The sequence below is a fragment of the Vulpes vulpes genome, chromosome 12, assembly GCF_048418805.1.
Source record: "Vulpes vulpes isolate BD-2025 chromosome 12, VulVul3, whole genome shotgun sequence".
In the NCBI taxonomy this organism is placed as follows: Eukaryota; Metazoa; Chordata; class Mammalia; order Carnivora; family Canidae; genus Vulpes; species Vulpes vulpes.
Window position 1 is genome coordinate 135,236,550 of NC_132791.1, and position 19,404 is coordinate 135,255,953.

General features: G+C 54.0%; 1 protein-coding gene across 4 annotated transcripts in view; it reads right to left on the reverse strand.

Moving 5' to 3' along the window:
* Positions 1-783: 783 nt before the first annotated feature.
* STX8 (syntaxin 8) overlaps positions 784-19,404 on the reverse strand; it is a 252,964-nt gene continuing 234,343 nt past the window's right edge. For 2 of the 4 annotated variants that reach the window (XM_072730343.1, XM_072730345.1), the window contains one exon: positions 14,971-15,489. In XM_072730343.1, the coding sequence (XP_072586444.1) occupies positions 15,354-15,489 (136 nt within the window). In that variant the 3' untranslated portion in view covers positions 14,971-15,353. Of the gene's footprint in view, positions 961-14,970; positions 15,490-19,404 lie in introns of those variants that run through there. The other 2 variants (XR_011995934.1, XM_072730344.1) reach the window with 2 other exon arrangements.

Sequence of the window (19,404 nt, forward strand, 5' to 3'; positions counted from 1 at the left end):
GCACCTTCGAACCTGGAACGTGCCGGCGCTCCCGTGGGCCTGGTGTCCTCTGCAGCCTCCCCCGCCCACTGGCTCTTATTCACACTCGTGCACACACACACACACACACACACACACACACACACCCCTCCACTGCCGTCTACGCACCCACACGGGGTGCTCAGAGCCTGTTTAGGAGCCAAATAAAGGCACTGCCCTCCTGACGTCGTAATCACTCCTCTCTCTGAGCCCTAACTGGGTGCTTTCCAGCCTGATAACATCCCGTCCGCCCCCACCGTGCTCACCAGACCTCGTCTGGCTGCTTGGAGTCATGGTCAGCCTGGGAAATGGGTTTACTGTCACTGAGGAAAGGAAATGGGGCTGCTTCTGGGCCTGAAGGCAGTTCCCAAAGTAGAGAACAATGTTTCTGAGTAATGACAGCAAGCCCCGGGAGTGACCTGGACAGGGTGGCAGGGGGACAGGTGTGTCCTCAGACACACACCATGTGGCCACCTCCTCCTCCCCGCCAGGACACACAGGGCCTTGGCTGTCCACTCGTGGCACACGACCTCCTCAGGCACACAGATGCCCGAAGCCATTTGGCTGTTAACCTGCTACCTGCCCCCCCAGGATGTCCAGCACACTGTGGGGTAGCCGGGAACCCCCAGCAGCCATGGGGCATGACCACTTCAGGGACCTTGGGCCGGCACCCAAATGGCCAGTGTCAAGACCAAAAGGGTCACCCCGGGCCTGCAGCTCTAGGCAGCTCGCCATGTACCTTTCGGAAGCAACACACATCGGAGGTTCACAGCTTTGGGGAGGGATTTATTGAGAGCAGTTTCATGTACCACTGGGGTGCTGGGCTTTTCTCCATTACCGGCAGGTGTCACAGCTGGCGGTCCCCTTGCTGTCACTAGTTGGTGGGCCAGACTGCCACGACCACGATAGCCACGAGCAGCAATAAAATCACCATGATCATCCCTGGAAAACAGAAGCACGAGAGACTGCTTTAGCGATTCATGATGAAGGGCAGCGTGCAGCCTCTCAACCCCCTTTACAGGGGATGGCGGATGTGGTTCTGCAGCGTGTCCATGGGTCCTCTAAACCTGTGGGTTGTGTTCGTGTGTGTGTGTGTGTGTGTGCATGCGTGCTCTTAGCAGCCCCGGGGTGCTGGGTGCAGAGGCAGGGGCTCCAGGGACGCTGAACGGTTTCTGCCTCTCCACCTGGAGAGCTCTGCCAGCAAAGTGCCAGCAAGGCTGGGGGTGCTGGAGGTGCTGGGTGAGGAGGGGCCTGCACACTCTGTCCCTGGCTCTGCCCTCTGTACGCAGCTCGGCTCTGTTTTCAGTTTGCCTTGAGGAAACATCAATAAAGCAAAGGGCTTTAGGGTTGGCAAGGAAATGTTAAATCTAGAATCCATTTTCTCCACTGCATACGAGGTTTTGCCTTTTCTTCTTGAGTCCAAGATGCTTGTGTCACTCATCTGTAAAAATATCCAAAGGAGGGGCTCCTGGGGGGCTCAGTGGGTTAAGCATCTGCCTTCAGCTCAGGTCATGATCCCAGGGTCCTGGGATTGAGTCCCATGTCGGGCTCCCTGCAGGGAGCCTGCTTCTCCCTCTCCCTCTGTCCCTCTCCTCCACTCATCTCTCTGCTCCTCCTCCCTCTCTTTCTGTCTCAAATAAATAAAATCTTTTTAAAAATTAAAAAAAAAAACAATAAAAAATTTAAAAATTAAAAAAAAAAATCCAATGGAGAGACTCCTGCAAAGTCAGCACTCAATAAACATTTGCTGTGTCAAGGGTCCCTGAGCTACTGAGGCCCTGAGGGGGAAGCAAGATGTTCACAGGGTAAAGCACACGGATGTGTCAAGGAAGTAACAGGTGAGTCAGACACGTAGGATCACGTGGCTCTTGGGCCCCCAGGGCTGCCGGGCTCAGACTGAGAAGCTGTTTTCTGGAAGGTCGGTCCCAGGGGTTCAAATCCCTATGCTCCTACAGGAAGCCGCTAACACATTATGGATCCTATTGGCCAAATACCTACTGGCCACGTGGGGCTCTTTCCATTTCCATGAATTAATATCAAATAAAATTAAGAGCTCAGCTTTTCGCTTCCGCTAACCATGCTGTGAGTGTTCAAGAGCCCCATGTGGCCAGCGGCTACTAGGCTGGACAGAGAAAACAGATGAGCTTTCCTTCATCGCCACAGAAAGTTCTACTGGACAGAAGGGGCAGAAGGTCCGGACCTGGGATGACCTCACCTGCTCCTGCACCCCCACCTTCCACGATGGCTCCTGGGTAGGGACTCAATGCCCGTTGGTGAACAGATGGATGAATGGTTAGGCAGCGTGTCCTCGACACTCACCCTACACCCAACAGCTTCCCACACTGGGAGTCAGTTTTGTTAAATTATATTTTTCTGGGAAACTGCCTGTTTTTTCTGAGCCTTCAGAAATACTGGCACAGGGGCATCTGGGTGGCTCAGCGGCTGAGCATCTGCCTTCAGCTCAGGTTGTGATCCCGGGGTCCTGAGATCGAGTCCCACATTGGGCTCCCCGCAGGGAGCCTGCTTCTCCCTCTGCCTGTGTCCCTGCCTCTCTCTGTATCTCTCATGAATAAATAAATAAAATCTTAAAAAAAAAAAAAAGAAAAAGAAAAAGGAGATATGACACACTGTGGTCTGCAAAGCCTATGCTATTTACTATTTGGCGTTTCAGAGAAGTCTGCAGATCCCTGCTCTCCATCATTGTGGCTGGTGACGACCCAGCTGCAGCCTGGGTTCATCCATGGGGGGTCTGGTCTCCACTTCTTTCCTCTGGGGATTTCTTCTTTTCCTGGTAAATTCGGCTACATGTCAGCAGTTTAGAAGCAGGGCTGTGATACTTTATCTCACAATTCAGGGGCAACTGCTAGCTGTCCAGGGTGCAGGCTAATAACCCCAAAGATAAAAGGGAGGCCTGGGTGCTAAGGAAAGTCAGGAGATGAGGTGTTTCTGGAAGAGGTCTGTTGCCAGCTGCTCATGCAGGATCAGAGCTGGGAGAACCCTTGAGGCCGAGAGGCTCGCTGTGCAGTAGGGTTCTGGACTGGGCGTGGCCGGGGCAGGGGGGAGGCCCAAGGAGAGGCTGACACAAGTGACCCTGAGATTCACATGGGGGGGCGGTGACAAGTATAGCAGAACAAGAGGTGGGAGCCAGGAGCTGGAGGGCAGAGACCAACTGGGAAGAAGAAACCACACACCCGGTTCGAGTTTGTACACAATCCGAGGCAAGGGGCCTCCGGGCACCAGGGGTTACCACCGGCCCCGTAAAACGGGGCCACTGCACTGTGCCCACCTGGCGCCCCCTCTGCCCAATCCGTTCCCCACAACTGAGCTGGAATGGAAACCAGATCGGGTGACTGTGTGTGTTGCACGCTCTCAGATGGCTCAACTGAAATCCAGACTCTTTACGGGGTGGGGGTGGAGGGCTCTCACGGGCCCTGCAGAATCTGGGACCCCTGCTACCCCTGCAGCCACCCTCTGCACCTGAGAGCCAGCCATCGGCCTTCGGTTTGCTCAGTGAGCCATGCTCCCTCCTGCCTCCTCCCTCCTCCTTCTGGAGTTTATCCAGAACAGAGCCTCACTCACAGAAGAGACATGGCACATCTGATTGATTGATCGATTGACAGATGATAGACAGATATGAATGAATCAATGTAGTGACTATCTGGAAGGGACAAGAAGAACCAATAAGAAAGACAAAGAAGAATCAACCAAGAGGGAGAAGGTGAGAACGTGTATCAAGGAAGCTAAAGGAGGAGAAGATCCAAGAGGTGGTCAGCACCCATCGACAAACACTGCGCGGACGCCAGGAGCCCAGACAGAGGCTCCTAGGCTGGGCGTCCTTTACTGGGACAGTTTTACAGATGGGTGGCTGGGCCTCCTGGAACTACCATCAATCCAGCGATTCCTCCGTAAGCTGATCATTATTGTATCATAGAAACCGTGAGTCGCACAAGTCATGCTGGGCAGAGGTGACACAGGGCACCTCAGTACCCATGAAAACCAAAAATGCACTTTGCTCCTGACACCACGGAGAGAGGGAGTACTTTGCTGTTGTTATTTTAGAGATGTAAGGTCTTTATTGGGGAGAGAGAGCATGAGTGGGGGAGGGGCAGAGGAAGAAGCAGGCTCCCCACTGAGCAGGGAGCCCGATGCAGGACTCAATCCCAGGACCCCTGGATGATGACAGATGCTTCGCCAACTGAGCCCCCCAGGCGCCCCGAGAGAGACAGTACTCCGATGTAATGTGGTCAACGGGGTTCCCTTCCAGAGATGGAAGGGGACAGTGACAAATACATCTTTTGTATTTTCAACCCTTTCGCAGCAAACAGGGGCCCTCTGGCTGAGACATTTTCACCAGGTTTCAGTAAACTGGTGTGTGTGGATGATCAGAGTCAGGAAGTCATCTCAAGGTGGCCGGTGACAGTGACAAGTTGAAGGCCAGCCCTGCCTGTTGGGTTCTCCTGGTCAAAGAGCAGGTGTTTACATACCTCACCACATAGCAATGCTTCTCTCAGAGAGTCTGGCCTCCCTAGAGCGTGCCCACAGCTCTGGCACCTTCCTTGAATGGAGCCTCTCTTCCCTGAAGATGTTCTCGGAAGAGTGACCAAGGCTCGTTCTAAAGCCACGGAGGGCTAAGCCGTGCCGTGCACAGAATCCGTGTGTGTGCCGGGTTTTGTGTAAGTGCCATGGGTGCATCGCCTCGCCCGCTTACTTTCCCAGCTGGTGACAACTCTCTCGTCTCTCTGTCCTTGGTGAGGGAAAGCTCTGACCTAAAGCCCAGGAGCCCGACCTGGAATCCAGCTGGGACTGACCCCTCCTCAGTCCCTCTTCCTCTTTCTCTGCACCAGCGAGGCCTGTCCAGCGGGGACCCTGGTCCTCAACACGATGTGAAGCTTATCAGAGATGGGGCGACCAGGCTCCTTTGGGCTGAAAAACTGGGATACAGAGTCTCTTTTCTTTCCTTCTTTTTTAAAATTTAGTATTCCTGAGAGACACACAGAGAGAGGCAGAGACACAGGCACAGGGAGAAGCAGGCTCCCTGCAGGGAGCCCGATGTGGGACTTGATTCCAGGACCCTGGGATCACACCCTGAGCCCAAGGCAGATGCTCAACCACTGAGCCATCCAGGTGCCCCTCTTTTCCACGTTTTATGGTGGAAAACCATCAACAGATACAAAAGTGGGCGGAAGAGCCTAATGCACCACGATGCACAAGGATGGATTCGTGGCCCGTCTAGTTTTACCTGTGTCCTCACCTGTGCCCTGTCCCCAGCCTATTCTTTGGAAGTTAACCCTGAGACAGACTTCCTCTCCCCCTACTTCAGTGAGGATCACATAAGGAGAAGGCATCATTAAAACAAAAAAAGTCACCACCACACATGAGCATGGATGATTGGCTTTTTCTTAAAGCCAGGGCTGGGGAAGAGCCTCCGGCCCGAGGCACAGGGAAGTGGCTCCAGCCTAGAGGCCTCGCAGGAGGCAGGAGACCACAGCCGAGGCCACGAGGCCACGGGAAGAAGGGGGAATGGTATTCAGTCATGTGCAGAAGAGAGAACTTCTTTCTTTTGCCTCCGAACAGCGCTCAAGCCTCGGGGGTCTGCTCATCCATCCCCCAGCTAAGGAAATGTTTGACATTTCAGAACGAGGAAAGACAGTTGAGCTTCTGGGAAGCTGCCAACTTCTCAGACAATGAAGGCTCTCTGTCCCCACCCGCGGCCCGGAGACACCTGGCGAGGCTGCGGGCCTTAGGACCCTGCCCTCTGTGCTCCGCTCAGCCCTGGGCGCCAGGGTGCTGGCACCTGGCAAGGCTGGGCTTCCCTCCCCACAGCCACGGGCCCCTCGCAGGGTTGGCACGGGGCGCCCGGGTCACGGGAGTGGAAAAGAGTGGCCATTTCCTCTGGTCAGCTTACCAGATGGGTATTACTCAACCACTTAGAGTATTTACAAGTCCAGTTCATGGCAATTAAAAAAAGATGTAAGAAAACAAACTCCTTTTTCAGACTGGAGAGGGACATGAGACACAGTCTCTCCAGAACAGTGTTTGTTGTGTTTTCTGAAGACTGTTCATCTGGATTAATGGTTTATGTTTTTTCCAGGGAAACACTGGGAATCAGCAAATTAATGGAGGCTGTGCTGCTGATGTGTCTGCCACAGTTGAGCATATAGGTAGCAGCTCTCAGGGCTTATGGAGGAGGGAGGGGAGGGGAGGGAGGAGGGGGAGGAGGGAGGGGAAGAGGTACAAAGGGGAGGAGGAAGGAGAAAGGGATGGGGAGGAGGGAGGGGAGGCAGGAGGGGGGCAGGGGATAAAGGAGGGAAAGAGGAGAGAGAGAAGGGAGGAGGAAGGGAAGGAAGAGCAGGGGATGAAGAAGAGGAGGAGGAGGGAAGGGAGGAAGAGAAAGGGAGGAAGAAGAGGGGAAGGGGAAGAGGAGGAGGGGAATGAGGGAGGGGAGGAAGAGGGAAGGGAAGAAGGGGAGAAAGGGAATGGGAGAGGGGAGGAGGGGAGGAGGAGGAATATGGACTCTAGTTTTTTTCAAGAGAGATGTCAGCACAGACCATGGCCCCCTCAGCCCCCAGCTATAGGGGATGCAGAGCTAAGAACAGTGGGAATGGAGGGGCCAGAGCCAGTGGAGGGTGGAGGCTGAGGAGTGGGAGGGATGGGGAAGTAGGGTAGGAGGGGTGAGGGAGGGGTGAGGGGTGGGAGGGTGGAGGGGTGATGGGGTGGAGGGTGAGGGGTGGGGGGAGGGCGGTGGAGGGGTGGGAGCATGATGGGGTGGGGGGTGACAGGGTAGGAGGGCGAAGGATGGAGGGTGGCAGGCAGGGGATGCTAAGAGCACTGTTATCTGATGGGGTTTTGTCCCAGCAAAGCTGCCTGGGTGATGGGGACTGCCCACCCACCCCCAACACCCCCCCTTCCACACGGTTCTGCACCCAAACGTGGGCTGTTGGGCACTAGGGCCTGAGGAAGCTCCGGGCAGCCATGGAGGGCTTGGGGCAGCCACCTGGGGAGACCTGGGGCAGGGGCAGCCGTAGGGGTGGGGGGCTCCGGGCAGCCATCAGGTGGGGACTCGGGGCAGCCATAGGATAGCTGCGTGTTTTTCCAGTTGTGCCTACAGGTGACATTTGCTCATGCATTAACCGCCCGCTCTCAGGGATCAGACCGATTTCTTGAGGCACCTCGGGAGCCCAGGTGGGGAGTACTCCGAGAGGAGACCAAACCGGAATATTTGTTTTCAAAAGTTTATGTAAATGTTCCCTTTAATCCCATTACTGGGCAAGCAGGCTAAGAAAAACGAAGCCGGCCAGCAGAGAAGGTGAACCGTATTCACACGTGGATTCTGGGAGTGGAGGGCGGCAGGAGGCGGGTGCCCTTGGGACCCCAGCCGGGGGCGCAGGATGGGCCCAGCAACCTCCCTCCCACCAGCCTGGAAGGTACTGCAGGTACCACTTGGGGAGAGGGGCAGGGGCCGCGCCTCCCCCCCCCCTCCCCCCTGTTCTGCCAACAGTGCTTTCGTTAAAAAAAACTGAGCAAAAGTCTTCTCTGCTCTTTTGACTTTGGTTCTATTCTTACATGGGGCAGCTCTGGGGGCTGATCCCCTCAGCAGACCTCATGTCCCCCCTGCTGCTTTCACCCCCTGCCCTGGGTCACCCTCTGCAGGGCGATGGCCTGGGATGCTCCCAGAGCCAGGCCAGTGCTCTTAAATGATCGTCTTCCTCCCTTATGTACCTGTAGGATTTATTAATAGTCCTTTCCTTAGGGCAGAGGATCTCCCGCGACAGGGATCATACAGACTGATGTGGGGCCACGCGCCGTGGTTCTGGGGAGTCTGGGAGACCTGAGTGTAAATCTGCGGGCATTGGGAGAGTTCGGGTCCACCACCTGTACAAGCCCCGAAATACCGACTTCTAGGAGTGCGGTGAGGATGCGGTGATAATGAAGTGCATGAGGCTCCCAGAGCGAATGTGGTGCTCCAGAAACAGCAGTGACGATGACAGTGACGACCCTTGCGTGCACAGCGGGTGCAGCATAATGTCCCCGAGAGAGCCAGGCTCACGGCCTGACAACAGAAATAGGATGTCATTCACTCCCCAGGAGAAAAGGGGGAGGAGCAGAACCAGAGGGGACCCCTGGGTGGCAACCCAGTCAGAAACTGGAGCCTAGTTCCAGCCACAGCCCAGCCATGGTGACGGGTGTCCAGGAAAGGTTGCAAGCTCAGGGTGGAATGTCTGGCAGCTTCTGTTTGGGTCATTAGCCACAGGAAGGGCTGGGTGAAGGCAGGAGGCGGTGGGAAGTCAAGCAGAGCCAGCAGAGCCAGCCGAGGGGATGCCAGGTGACAGGAGTGCCACGGTCCCGGGGTGTGGGCCCCGCGTGGGAGGCATGGTCAGAGCCGGGGCAGTGCAGGGGCCGGGGTCACAGGTAGGAGGAGGAGGGCAGAGCAAACCCCAGGGGAAAGCTGAGGGGGCTCTGAGGCCATGCCTGGCCCTGGAGCACGGTTAGCTCTGTGTGGGGACGCTGGGCACTCGAGCGGGGCCAGCACCAATCATCTCCATCACATCGATGCGTGGAGTTAACGGCAGCATGAGAACAGAAGTGACAATTAAGAGCTGTGGTCATGCTGCTACGTGTACATGTACTCAGCACGTTCTACACATAAATCCTGTGCTGTTCTCACCAGACGTCAGTGGGGCTGGCAAAGCAACAATTTCCCTTGATCTGTGGGTAAGGAGATGGTCTCAGAGGTTGGCCCCACCTTGACCTTGGGAGAGCCCCAGGAAGGCTGCAGGCCAACAGCAGGCTCTGGGCTGATGGCCACGTTTCCTGGGAGGGGGTGCTGCAGGGGCTGGGCCTGGCCAGGGAGGGTGCTCAGGAGGGGACACGACCCAGGCAGGCCACCGAGGGCTGACCGGGGGGCGATGGGAGGCTGTGTCTGTGACGCCTCCGACAGACCCCTCAAAGAAACACACGAGAAGGCAAAAGATCAGCCTAGAATTGGTGTGTGGTTTGATTCTGATCAAAAACAACAAAAACTTAGATGAAACATCTTAATGTTGTTTTGGCTGTGATGTCACCCTCAGTGTGTCTGTCTCTGCCTCTGGATGGGATTCCAGCCCAGGGACAGGTGCGGCCCCAGGCTCCTGCTAGCCTATGTGAAGAAGGCAGTGACACTTGTGCATGCCAGCGCCCTAGGGGCTGCCGCAAGAGCGACAGCATACCGGGCCCACGTGACCAAATTCTGGTCTGTCTGGAAAGGACAAGCTTCCTGAGGGTGGGAACTGTGTTCTCCTCTGGAGTGGCTCTAGAAGGGGCAAGCCTGCCCCTCCCCACTCCCCGAGGGTGTCTGCACTGGATCTGTGCTGAGGTGATGCAGGGAGGAGAGACGGGCCACCCTTGTCACACTGCCCTCTGAAGGCCCAGGCCCCATCTGGGGACAATCCATCTCCCCGGTCCCCGGGCTGCCACCCCATCTTGACGCAGACGACAGGCAAGGCTCAGCATCCACAAAGGAGCTGGAGGAAAGATGCTTGGCGTCCACAGAGAAGCTGGAAGAAAGTCAACCCTGGAGAGAAGGCAGGGATGGGGGAGGGGGAGGATGCTGTGGGGAGACATCTGGGGGCCAGAGAGAGTGAGCAGTCCTGGCAGGAAGCAGGAATTGGGAAGGTGGCTTGACAGCAGTGGGGGATGGGACAAAGAGAGGGGCTTGTCTAGAAACAGGAAATTGGAAGGAATTACGGCTGCCAGAGCCCAGCGGATGCAGGCCTAGGGAAAGGCAGGCTCCTGGGCTCTGGGCTCCAGGGACCTGCCTCCCTGGGCATCGATCAGGTGGCTCTGTCACGGCCACGAGGCCCCCACAAGGCCAACACCTGACCCTCGGTCGGTGGAGGACCAGACACGACAGCACATCTCACCAGCCAGGGCAAATCATGTTGTGACCAGGCAGTCAAGGCCTGTGGGTCAAGCAGTCGCAGTGGGCGGCCGGCCCTGGGCACCGCCCAGGATAATGTGTGCCCAAGCGCAATCAGATTTCACCACCCAGGACCCACCGTGGGTTGGGTCCAACGGGTGCAAAGACATGCATGTGGCTCTTCGTGGGCCTCCTGGTCCTCTCCCGAAGAGAGGCAGAAATCAACCCATCCCTGGCTCTGCAAAACAAACCGAAAATGCTCTGCAGCTGATAGGGCTCCTCGGAGGGAGTGTGCAAAAGCTTGGCCTTACTATTGCTTCCTGCGCAGAAAGTGCTGACTAGTTTCGAGGGCCCATCTGTGCTCTTAAAGTGTTACTCATTTCCCTTCCCCGAAGGACGTTCAGGCCAGCAAATCACCGCGGCTCAACGGCAGAGCTCGATTCTAAATAGACGAGCCTCCCTATCGGCAATCAGAACCAGCTTGTTATGAGTTGTCAAGTCAATAATTTAGTGCTAGTTGTCTGGTGCATCAATATTTGCTGAGAAATATCCCCTCCCTCTGCCACGCGTTACCCCTGGGAGTGTGAGCCTGTCTGGAATCTGGCAGAAATTCAAGTGTCTCTGAAAAGACCGTCAGGAACTCGGTTATGGATATCTTGTTTTGACAATTCCCTCTTGACTAAGTGTCAAAAGATTTCTGGATGGCTCCAGTCAGGCTATGGATTCACCATCACGAACCCCTTCGTTTGCGCTGTTTGCACTGGAAAGCGTCACCTGGCATCAATTAGGGATACCGGGCGAGGCGACAGGAGGGAGCCACTGCCAAAGTTCTAAGTCAGGTACAGAAAGGCAGGGCACGGAGGCATGGCCGGCGGCACGCATTGCCTTCTCAATGTGTCAGATGCTTGGCCTTCTGATTTTTTTTTTTTTTAAACTGAATCATTTGACCAATATGCAGAAGCCCACTGGGAGGTATATTTGGACCGAGGCTCTGAGTTCCAAACCCCAGAGCACCATCTTCCTGGGAGGTGGGGTGGGGGCAGCAGCTAGGTGTCTGTTCAACTTGACCCTGCCACATACACAGCTGACGGGCCCAGCAGCAGAGCCTGCGTGAGGCCAACGGACCTCTCTTCCCCAGGAATTGTGAAGTTTGGACCGAGTAGAGTTGGGGCTGTTGCCGTAATGGTGATGCTCTAGAGGGGTGGCCAACAAAACAGGCCCGGGGGGGGGGGGTGTCCCAGGATGTGCCTTGGTTCCAACTCTTCCTGGTTCAATTACTGCTTGGATTCTCACCAGTCACCCGATGTTGTTAACACAAATGACACATTCTTTAGCCTAAATGAACCAGGGTCCTTTCCTCTGACTTGTAACCGAGACCTTTCAGTAAAGAGGTCGCCAGCAAAAATAACTATTTGTCTCCAGTTATTTGGGAAAATGTAAGAGCAACACATGGATGGTTTCGCTTTACTATACATCTCGTTGAAAGAGCAATGAGGGCGCTGTTCCTGGGGGACTTGCAAGCTTGTGTCGCATCCCTCCTTACTTGGAGGGGGCTGGGGCCCCGTCAAAATCATTCACCAGCAAGAGATCTCAGACACTCTTTTGCAGTCATGCCTCCAATTATGTCACGAATATTCTTGCGGTAACACTAGAGGTGCTGTCCTGAAGAGTCAAAGGGAACAGGAGAGACACTCAGGCTCTAGGGGAAGAGGTACTCAGAGCAGAGATCGGGGCAGGAGAGCCCCCCATCCTGTAAGCAAGAACACCTTGGATGGGGTGAGCAAGTGGCTTGGCCCCTTCCCCTTGGGGATCCCTAGCACGCTGTGTAGGGGCCCATCAAGCGTGTGGGTCATGCAGGTCCCAGATAGATGCACATTGTTCTGGCCACCATGGTACTGCTAACAAGAGCCACATGTGCCACCATGAACTGTCCAGGCACTTCGGATATGCCTCGCACACTGCATATCGAGGTGCTCAGACAGTGTCCCGTCACCAAGGAAACAGGAAGTCCCTGCTCCTGATGTGGTTAGGAAAGGAAAAACAACACTGATAGCCTCTGGATTCTCCATCTCTGTGGTGGATTTTGATTTACTCAACGAATACCGACTGAGCACCTACAAGTACCAGGCACTGTTCTTCTCGTCCCAAGAGACATGGCAGTGAACAAAAAGACAAAAATTCCCACCCACATTGTGTTGCTATTTGTGTGTGGGGGGCGTGTGCGTGCATGCACATGAGCCTGCGCGCCTGCTGGCTTGGGCGGGTACAGTGGGTGCAGAGAGACAAAAACCCCAAGTAAGTAAATCACACAGCGTTCTAGAAGGTGCAAAGTGCCGCAGAGAACAAAGCTTCTCTCTTCCCATGGTGGCTCCAAGGCACAGATCCCCCCTCCCTCGAGTTCTAGGGGCACCAGCAGAAGGGAGTGCTAATACTTTCCAGAAACCCACCATCCCACAGTGGGATCTGGAAACATATTGCGGGTAAGATTAGGGTGCCTTCCTACGTGGCACCAGGAAACTGCCATCCATGAACGTTAATAATACGGAAGGTCAGTAATAACACATTACGGCAGCCGGTTGGAATGACGACGGGTGATGTAATGACAAGTGCAAACAGAAAGGGGACTTATTATGGAGTGCAGAAAAAGGCGGGCTGGCAGGGAAGAACTTGTCAGTGGGTCCCCGGCACTTTCCAGGACAGGGCACCCTGCTCGGCAGACACCGGGAGCTGCGCTGTCTTGGGGGGCCGGGGCGGGGGGGGGACGTGTGGTTTAGCACATGGTCTTCTCAGACGGTGGAGATTCCTCATGTGGCCCTGTTGTGACAGCTCTGTGCCCAAATGAATAGTGTGCTTCGAAAACCAATGGCTGTTGGGGTGCCTGGGTGGCTCAGTGGTTGAGCATCTGCCTTTGGCTCAGGTCGTGTCAGGCTCCCTGCTCAGTGGGGAGCCTGCTTCTCCTTCTCCTGCTCCCCCTGCTTGTGCTCTTTCTTTCTCCATCAGTAAATAAAATCTCAAAAAAAGTCCCAAAACAGGTGGCTGTTGTCTTTTTTTGGGGGGGCGTTTCACTTAATAGTAGCGCTGCCCCCCCACTTGCTGTAATCTGACCTGTAAAAGCCAGGTTCTGGTGGCAGGAGGAGGAAGAGGGAGTAGTAGACGCCAGATGTCTAGTGAAGTTTGGAAGAATCAGGGTGAATTCATTGTAGGGGGATTGCTAGTAGACTTTCTGGTGCTTCGGGTGGACAGCCACTCTGTCAACCCAGAGAGCACATCTGCCTGCACCCCCGTCCCCCAAGCCAGCATTTCTTCGGCCTCCAAGGTGACATGGGCCATGTACAACCAAGAGCCACAGAGAAGAAACATGAGCGGTAAGAGCTGGGGGAGAAAGGAGGGATAAGGGCTGGCGAGGGCAGCCCGACATGGTCCTTTCATTTGAGGAGTGGAGTCTTTTCCCAAATAGCCAGAACATATGTCATGATCACTTGGCTTGGCCTGTGAGCCTATCCGTGTCATCCAGGCAGAAATATGAGCTCCAAGGGTCACCCATGCTTGCAAATGGTCATGAGGAAGTGACGTGAAGCTCTCTGGCCCACTAACTCCCAGTGCCATGTGTGTCACTTCTTGACTGTGCAGCCAAGTGACAGGGGTGTACGAATCCAAGGTCCCCCTCTCTGAGAGGCCATCCAGCATAGCGATGGGAACTGCAGCGTGGACTGAACAATCAGACACCTGCATTCACACCATGGCTCTGCCGTCTGGGTAAGGGACCCCAACTCTGAGCCTAAAATTGGGGGAATACTAGCCCTCGCACCAGAGTTGCCATGCAGACGAGACGAGGTAGGAGGCTCAGTGACAAGCATACTACCTAGCACGTGGCACATTGTCAGCTGTCATTGGCTGCCATTACTCCTGCTGGAGACTGTTCTGGCTACAAGAGTGGCCTTCACAATCTGCACCCTGGACAGAAGATGCTCCAGTCTGCACCGTGTCTGTGAGGCCCTCTGCGTGTCAATGCTGCTGCATCCTCTTACCGCACAGCACCAGGAAGAGGGGGATGCCTGGGGAGCGCGGGACCACCTTTCCTTACGTTCCATACACCCTCTCATGAACACAGATTTTAAAATTTAGGCTCATGCAAAATTCCCCAACAACGTGTATGCCCAGATATATGAAAAGACCCATATTAAGAGCACTTCCAAAAAATGCGGTTTATATTTGCCCACAGAAGGGACCAGAGTGCACTGATGGTCTCCTGTTTGGGCCCTGGGGCCCTCACTCAAGGATATGGCTAGAGTGAGATGCTTGGCTGCAGGGACAGGGTAAATGTCCTCTGGCACGCCAGCATCACAAGACAGGTGGAGTAAAAACAAAAGAGACACCCAGAAGCTGCCTGGCACCTGGTCTTATAAAATGGGTCTCTTACCAGAAGCAGCACTGGAGGGACACCTGGGTGGCTCAGTGGTTGAGCATCTGCCTTTGGCTCAAGGCATGATCCTGGAGTCCCAGGATCGAGTCCCACATCCAGCTTCCTGCATGGAGCCTGCTTCTCCCTCTGCCTATGTCTCTGCCTCTCAAGAATAAATAAATAAAATCTTAAAAAAAAAAAAAAAAAAAAGCAGCAGCAGCATTGGAGTTTGCAGTTCGATCTGGGAAATGTGCAGGAGCAACCAGGCCAGGTAGGCCACGGAACCCTCACCCCAAACACAGGGCGTGCTGCAGGTGTTTGCACACCGTGGAGTGGAATGGCCTCTTCCCTCGTCAGGGGAACCTGCAGTGACGCCAGCTCCATTCATACTGTTCTGGAACACTTTTTCCCAGCCCCAGAGACGTCCTTCCACGGCCAGTAAATCATCCAAGGATCCATATAAATCGACCTTTGTGGGGGGGCGGGGGAGGTTGCCACTTTCAGAGTGCTCCTGAGTGAAAACCTGGACCAAGAACTGGTGCTTCCAAAACCCTTGTGGCTCTGAGACACAGATTCAATGACGCCACTGATGAGCCAGATGAAAATAAATGGATGAGACCCCAAGCCAGATGTTCTAGAATAGAGCCAACCTAAAAATGGTTAAGCAAGGATTTTATTGGTGAGAAGGAAGAACAGAGAGATGTCTGAGGCCCAAGGATCCAGAGCAGAAAGTAAGGGAGACCTGTCTGGGGTGACTTCCTTAAGAAATGGGGTTTATGTCACTTTTGGGGATAAGGCAACCCAGATAGAAGTCTTCTCTCTCTTCCCCCAAGGGTGGTCAGTGTGGAAGAGGCTTCATGAGAACCTAAAGATACAGTCAGAGAAAGGCATCTTGATGATACAACTCAGTGTCCTGGGTCCCCCCTTAGCTTGTCCAAGCCAACACCAGATATCTGTGCCACATGCCAGGCCCAAAATATACCTGCCTCTTGGATGCTCGCTGTTGGCACAAGTAAGAAAAGGTGCTTGAGGATCCTATTACAACCATATCATCATCTTCTCCATATCCAGTCTTTTGGAAACGAGAAGAGACAATCCAAAAATGTCAGACTTGGCGTTGAAATATTTGTTGACTTGCACTGAACTTGGTCTGTCAGATAATTTCAGATAATCACTGCAAGGCAAAATAGCCAAGTTGAATTATGACACGTTCCCAATACGAGGATCCAGTTTTCCCACCTTGGCCGCTCACTCTCAGCACTCCACGATCTCTCACACCTCCGTGCCTTGGCACGGGTTGCTCGCACTGCTCCAGAGCCCTCCGCGGCTTCCACACACCCAGTGTGCAGACACTGGCTTTTGGCCTCAGCTCAAAAATGTTCCCTCCCCAGTGACACCTCCTTTCCTGAGCCCACAGCATCCTGGGACTGCTTTTCCTTGGCTTTTTCTGTATCCTGAACACATACGTTACAGAAAATTAGCTCATTACCTGGGTAAATTAGCAACTGATTGGGTTCATGGATGACCTTCGCTGATCATTTGTAAGTTCTTTTTTTTTTTTAAGATTTTTAATTTATTTATTAGAGAGAGGGTGAGCAAGAGCAAGAGCGGGGGTGGGGTGAGGGTGGGGAGAGACAGAGGGAGAAGGAAAAGCAGGCTCCCAGAGGAGCAGGGAGCCCAAGGCAGGACTCTATCCCAGGACCTGGGGATCATGACCTTAGCCGAGGGCAGACGCTTGACTGAGCCCCCCAGGTGCCCCCCATCTATAAATTCTTGAGAGCTGGAGAGGACAGACCATGTACTGACATGACTCTGTCTCTACAGTGTTATCCACAGGTGCCCAGCATGAATGTCATATAACATACGTTTACTGTAGTGTGCACTTGTGTTTTGGCTGATTGGAAAGCAGCTCATCGTTTAGACTCAAATATCGATTGCCTGGGTTTTAAGAGTCCGTGGTGTGGATTTCAAATGACATTTGGTGATAATTAATGTGGAGATATTCTAGTAGCTGGAACAGTATTTGGCACATACTAAGTGCTCAGTGAATATGTACTGAATGAATGAATGAAAGGAAGAGTATAAACTATCAATAAAACGGGTTATTATGGAGGGCTGGTTGTAAAGAACCGTAGGGGGACAGGAGTAAGTACAGCTGGTACTGCCAAACTCAAAATTAATATATTACCCATAAGTGGTTAATATCTGAACATAAAATGCGAGGAGAACATATTCTACAAATATCCTTCAAATAAATCAACAGAGTCTCATTTCAGTGAAATGCTGGGATTTTACCAGATGCTCATGGGTTTCTTTTTAACACAATTTGGACTCAGTTTTCAGCAAACTGAAACTCTCCGTATTGAACAAATGACCCACGTTTTATTGGTTCTCTGTAACTTTTTATCCTTCTTTATTCGCTATTCACAGCCATTTCTAAGGAGGAAATCATCAAAAGTCACCTAACAACGTTGATGCTGTGTTGGTGTTTGGAGCAGTGCTGCTCCTGTGTGATCACTGGGGTGTCAGGACCGCCTGGGGGGTGGTTAGAAATGCAGCTCCCAGGCCCTGCCTCACACCTGCTGAGTCCAGACCTCTGGAAGTAGGGCCCAGGAAGCGGGGTGTCACCGAGCCCTCTGTGCGATCCTTCTGGTGCTAACATCTGCGAACATTTCAGAAGGTAGAATCAGAAGTTCTCCAGCCCGTGAAGTAAAATGTCAACTGTTACCACGCTGGGAAGGGCTGTGCTTTTGCTGGGCGCTGGGAAGATGCAGGGTCGGGGGTCCCCAAACGGTAGGAGGGCCTCTGTCCTGGGGGCAAAGCAGACACCCAGAGACTCCCCACTGATGACATGCAGCCTCGTGAGAAGAGGTGCACCCTGGGGATGTGTCAGGTGCCCACAACTCATATGCTGTCATGACCCCTCCCCCCATTTTCTCTCCACAGAGATACCTCTGTTCTGAGAAGGTCTCTGGGGCCACAGCAGCAGGTGGAATGGCCAACAGTGCCTCGCTCTGAACACACAGCCTTGCACAACCATCTCCAGGGACGGCCAGACTTTCTACTCAGCATCAGGTTGACCAGATGATCTGAGTCGCTAAGACACTGTGACTCTCCTTCCTGACAGAAGCCCTGGGGAAGGCCCAAGACGGGAAGGAAGAAGCACCAGCGAGGCCAAGGACAGCAGGAAGGAGCTGGAATGATTGCAGCTTCGGCCGCGATCTGCTGGATGCAGACGGGCCGGCTGTGACACTCCCTTCCCCGCATCACAGGTCCTGATCTTGGACCACAGCTGCATCTCTAATGCATGGTGCATCCAAAGGAGGTGCTCAGTCACCACATGTGGCTCACCACGGCAGCCTGCCCTCCCAGAGGGTGTCCTGGAACCGGCCCTCTGCAGAGCTGGTTTCAAAGCCCGGGCAGCCCCTCTGCGAGCCGCCTTCCTCCGGCACGGTGGGTGAGGAAATGAGAGAGGGAATGTCTAATGATTGGTTCCTTATGGCCTCGCACATTCTTGGAGTATATTTTTTACGCTCGCTGGAACGCTTCTGCATTCTTGATAGCAGGACCGTAATATAAGTCCCTTCCTTTCAGAGTGCTGTCTTTTATTGACACACTAAAATATCCTCGGAGCAAGCCCTGCCTCCCCTCCTGCCTTCACCCCTCCTTCGCCGTGGCCGAGCTCCCCACGCCCGCCATGCCTTGTTCTCTTTCTAAGAATGCAATAAACATTTCAGCACGGTCTTTTCAATCCACATTATTTATAATATTCTGAACATCCATCGAGCCTGGCTAGAACGCTAAGTAATAAATCAAACTTAACAACAACAAAAAAGGCGAAGGCAGGGGGTTGGGGATCACCCCTTGGCGAGGCTAAAGCCTGAGCCGGTCCATTCCCCAAAGGGCTTAGTTATGTTAGGAAAAGTGAGATGGGGATGAGACTCAGGGTTTAGGATGACATGGAGGCAGGAACTCAAATCTATAGGCATAATCATAACTTTGTATAAATCTCAAACAAACCTACCTCTCAGGGGTGTCATGAGGATAAATGAGATACGTGGGAAGCACTCTGAGTGCCTCGAATAAAAGCAACTGGAGCCCAGTTCTCCTTGCTCAGTCCAAAAGGTCATCTGCTTGGAATGAAGAGGCTAAAAGCCCTCCTGCCCTCCTGGAGCTCCAGTCTTTGTTCATTAACATCCCCTCTTACAGGGGATGTAAGGAGGGGGGCAGGGCCTGGGCAGGTGGTGTGCTTCTGGCAGCCTGGCCACTGGGACCCTCCTGCTCTGGGGGCCACCCTCAGGGCCCCCCTCCCTCCCGACCACCACTCCCCGCCCCACCAGTGAGGACCAAGCCAGGCCACACACAGCCAGAGGTCTCTCCAAGGAAGGATTCTGCTCCTTCCCTGGGGGGCGGTGGCGGGGATGGGGGAGGCGGAATTTGTCCCACACCCATACTGCATGGCGCTAGGCAGGTTTATACAGTCTGACTTTCTCCTCAAAGAGGCAGAATCTGGCCCAAGAGCTCGCTGATGATTTCAAAATTTATCTAAACAAATGTGGAGGCCAGCAGAGGCTCTTGGCTAATTGCATAATTGGCCTGAGGCCTCGCTGCCTTGGCGACTTCCCACTCCTTCCCAATCTTGCACTGGAAACCCAAGCTGCTCGGCCTGGCCACTGAGCAGGCGTGTGTTTACGTGGCTCGACCTCAACCTCGCGGCTCGGCGGGCGCAGAGCCTGGCATGCTCTGCAATCTGCTCTAAGTGGTCCCTTTAGACAGTTTCCGGGAGGAGAGGAGCTACTGCTATTCTGTCCTTGTTCAGGGGTACGAGCACAAGACTGGAGTCACTGAGTCACGACCCACAGGGTATCATCTGGGGAAATGACTGTAACCGGCTGGTCATGGGACTTCTCTGCAAGAAAGCAACTTTGCTTATTAACATGGTCAGACTTGCCAAGAAGTTGAGCTCCACCAGGCTGCCACTTTGCATGTGGACCTCATGTGGCCTTGTGAGAAGACTGATGGGCCTTCCTGTTCCGAGGTGTCATCTGCTTGCTACCCTGGGTAGCCACAAGGTCGCAACAAATGTTCT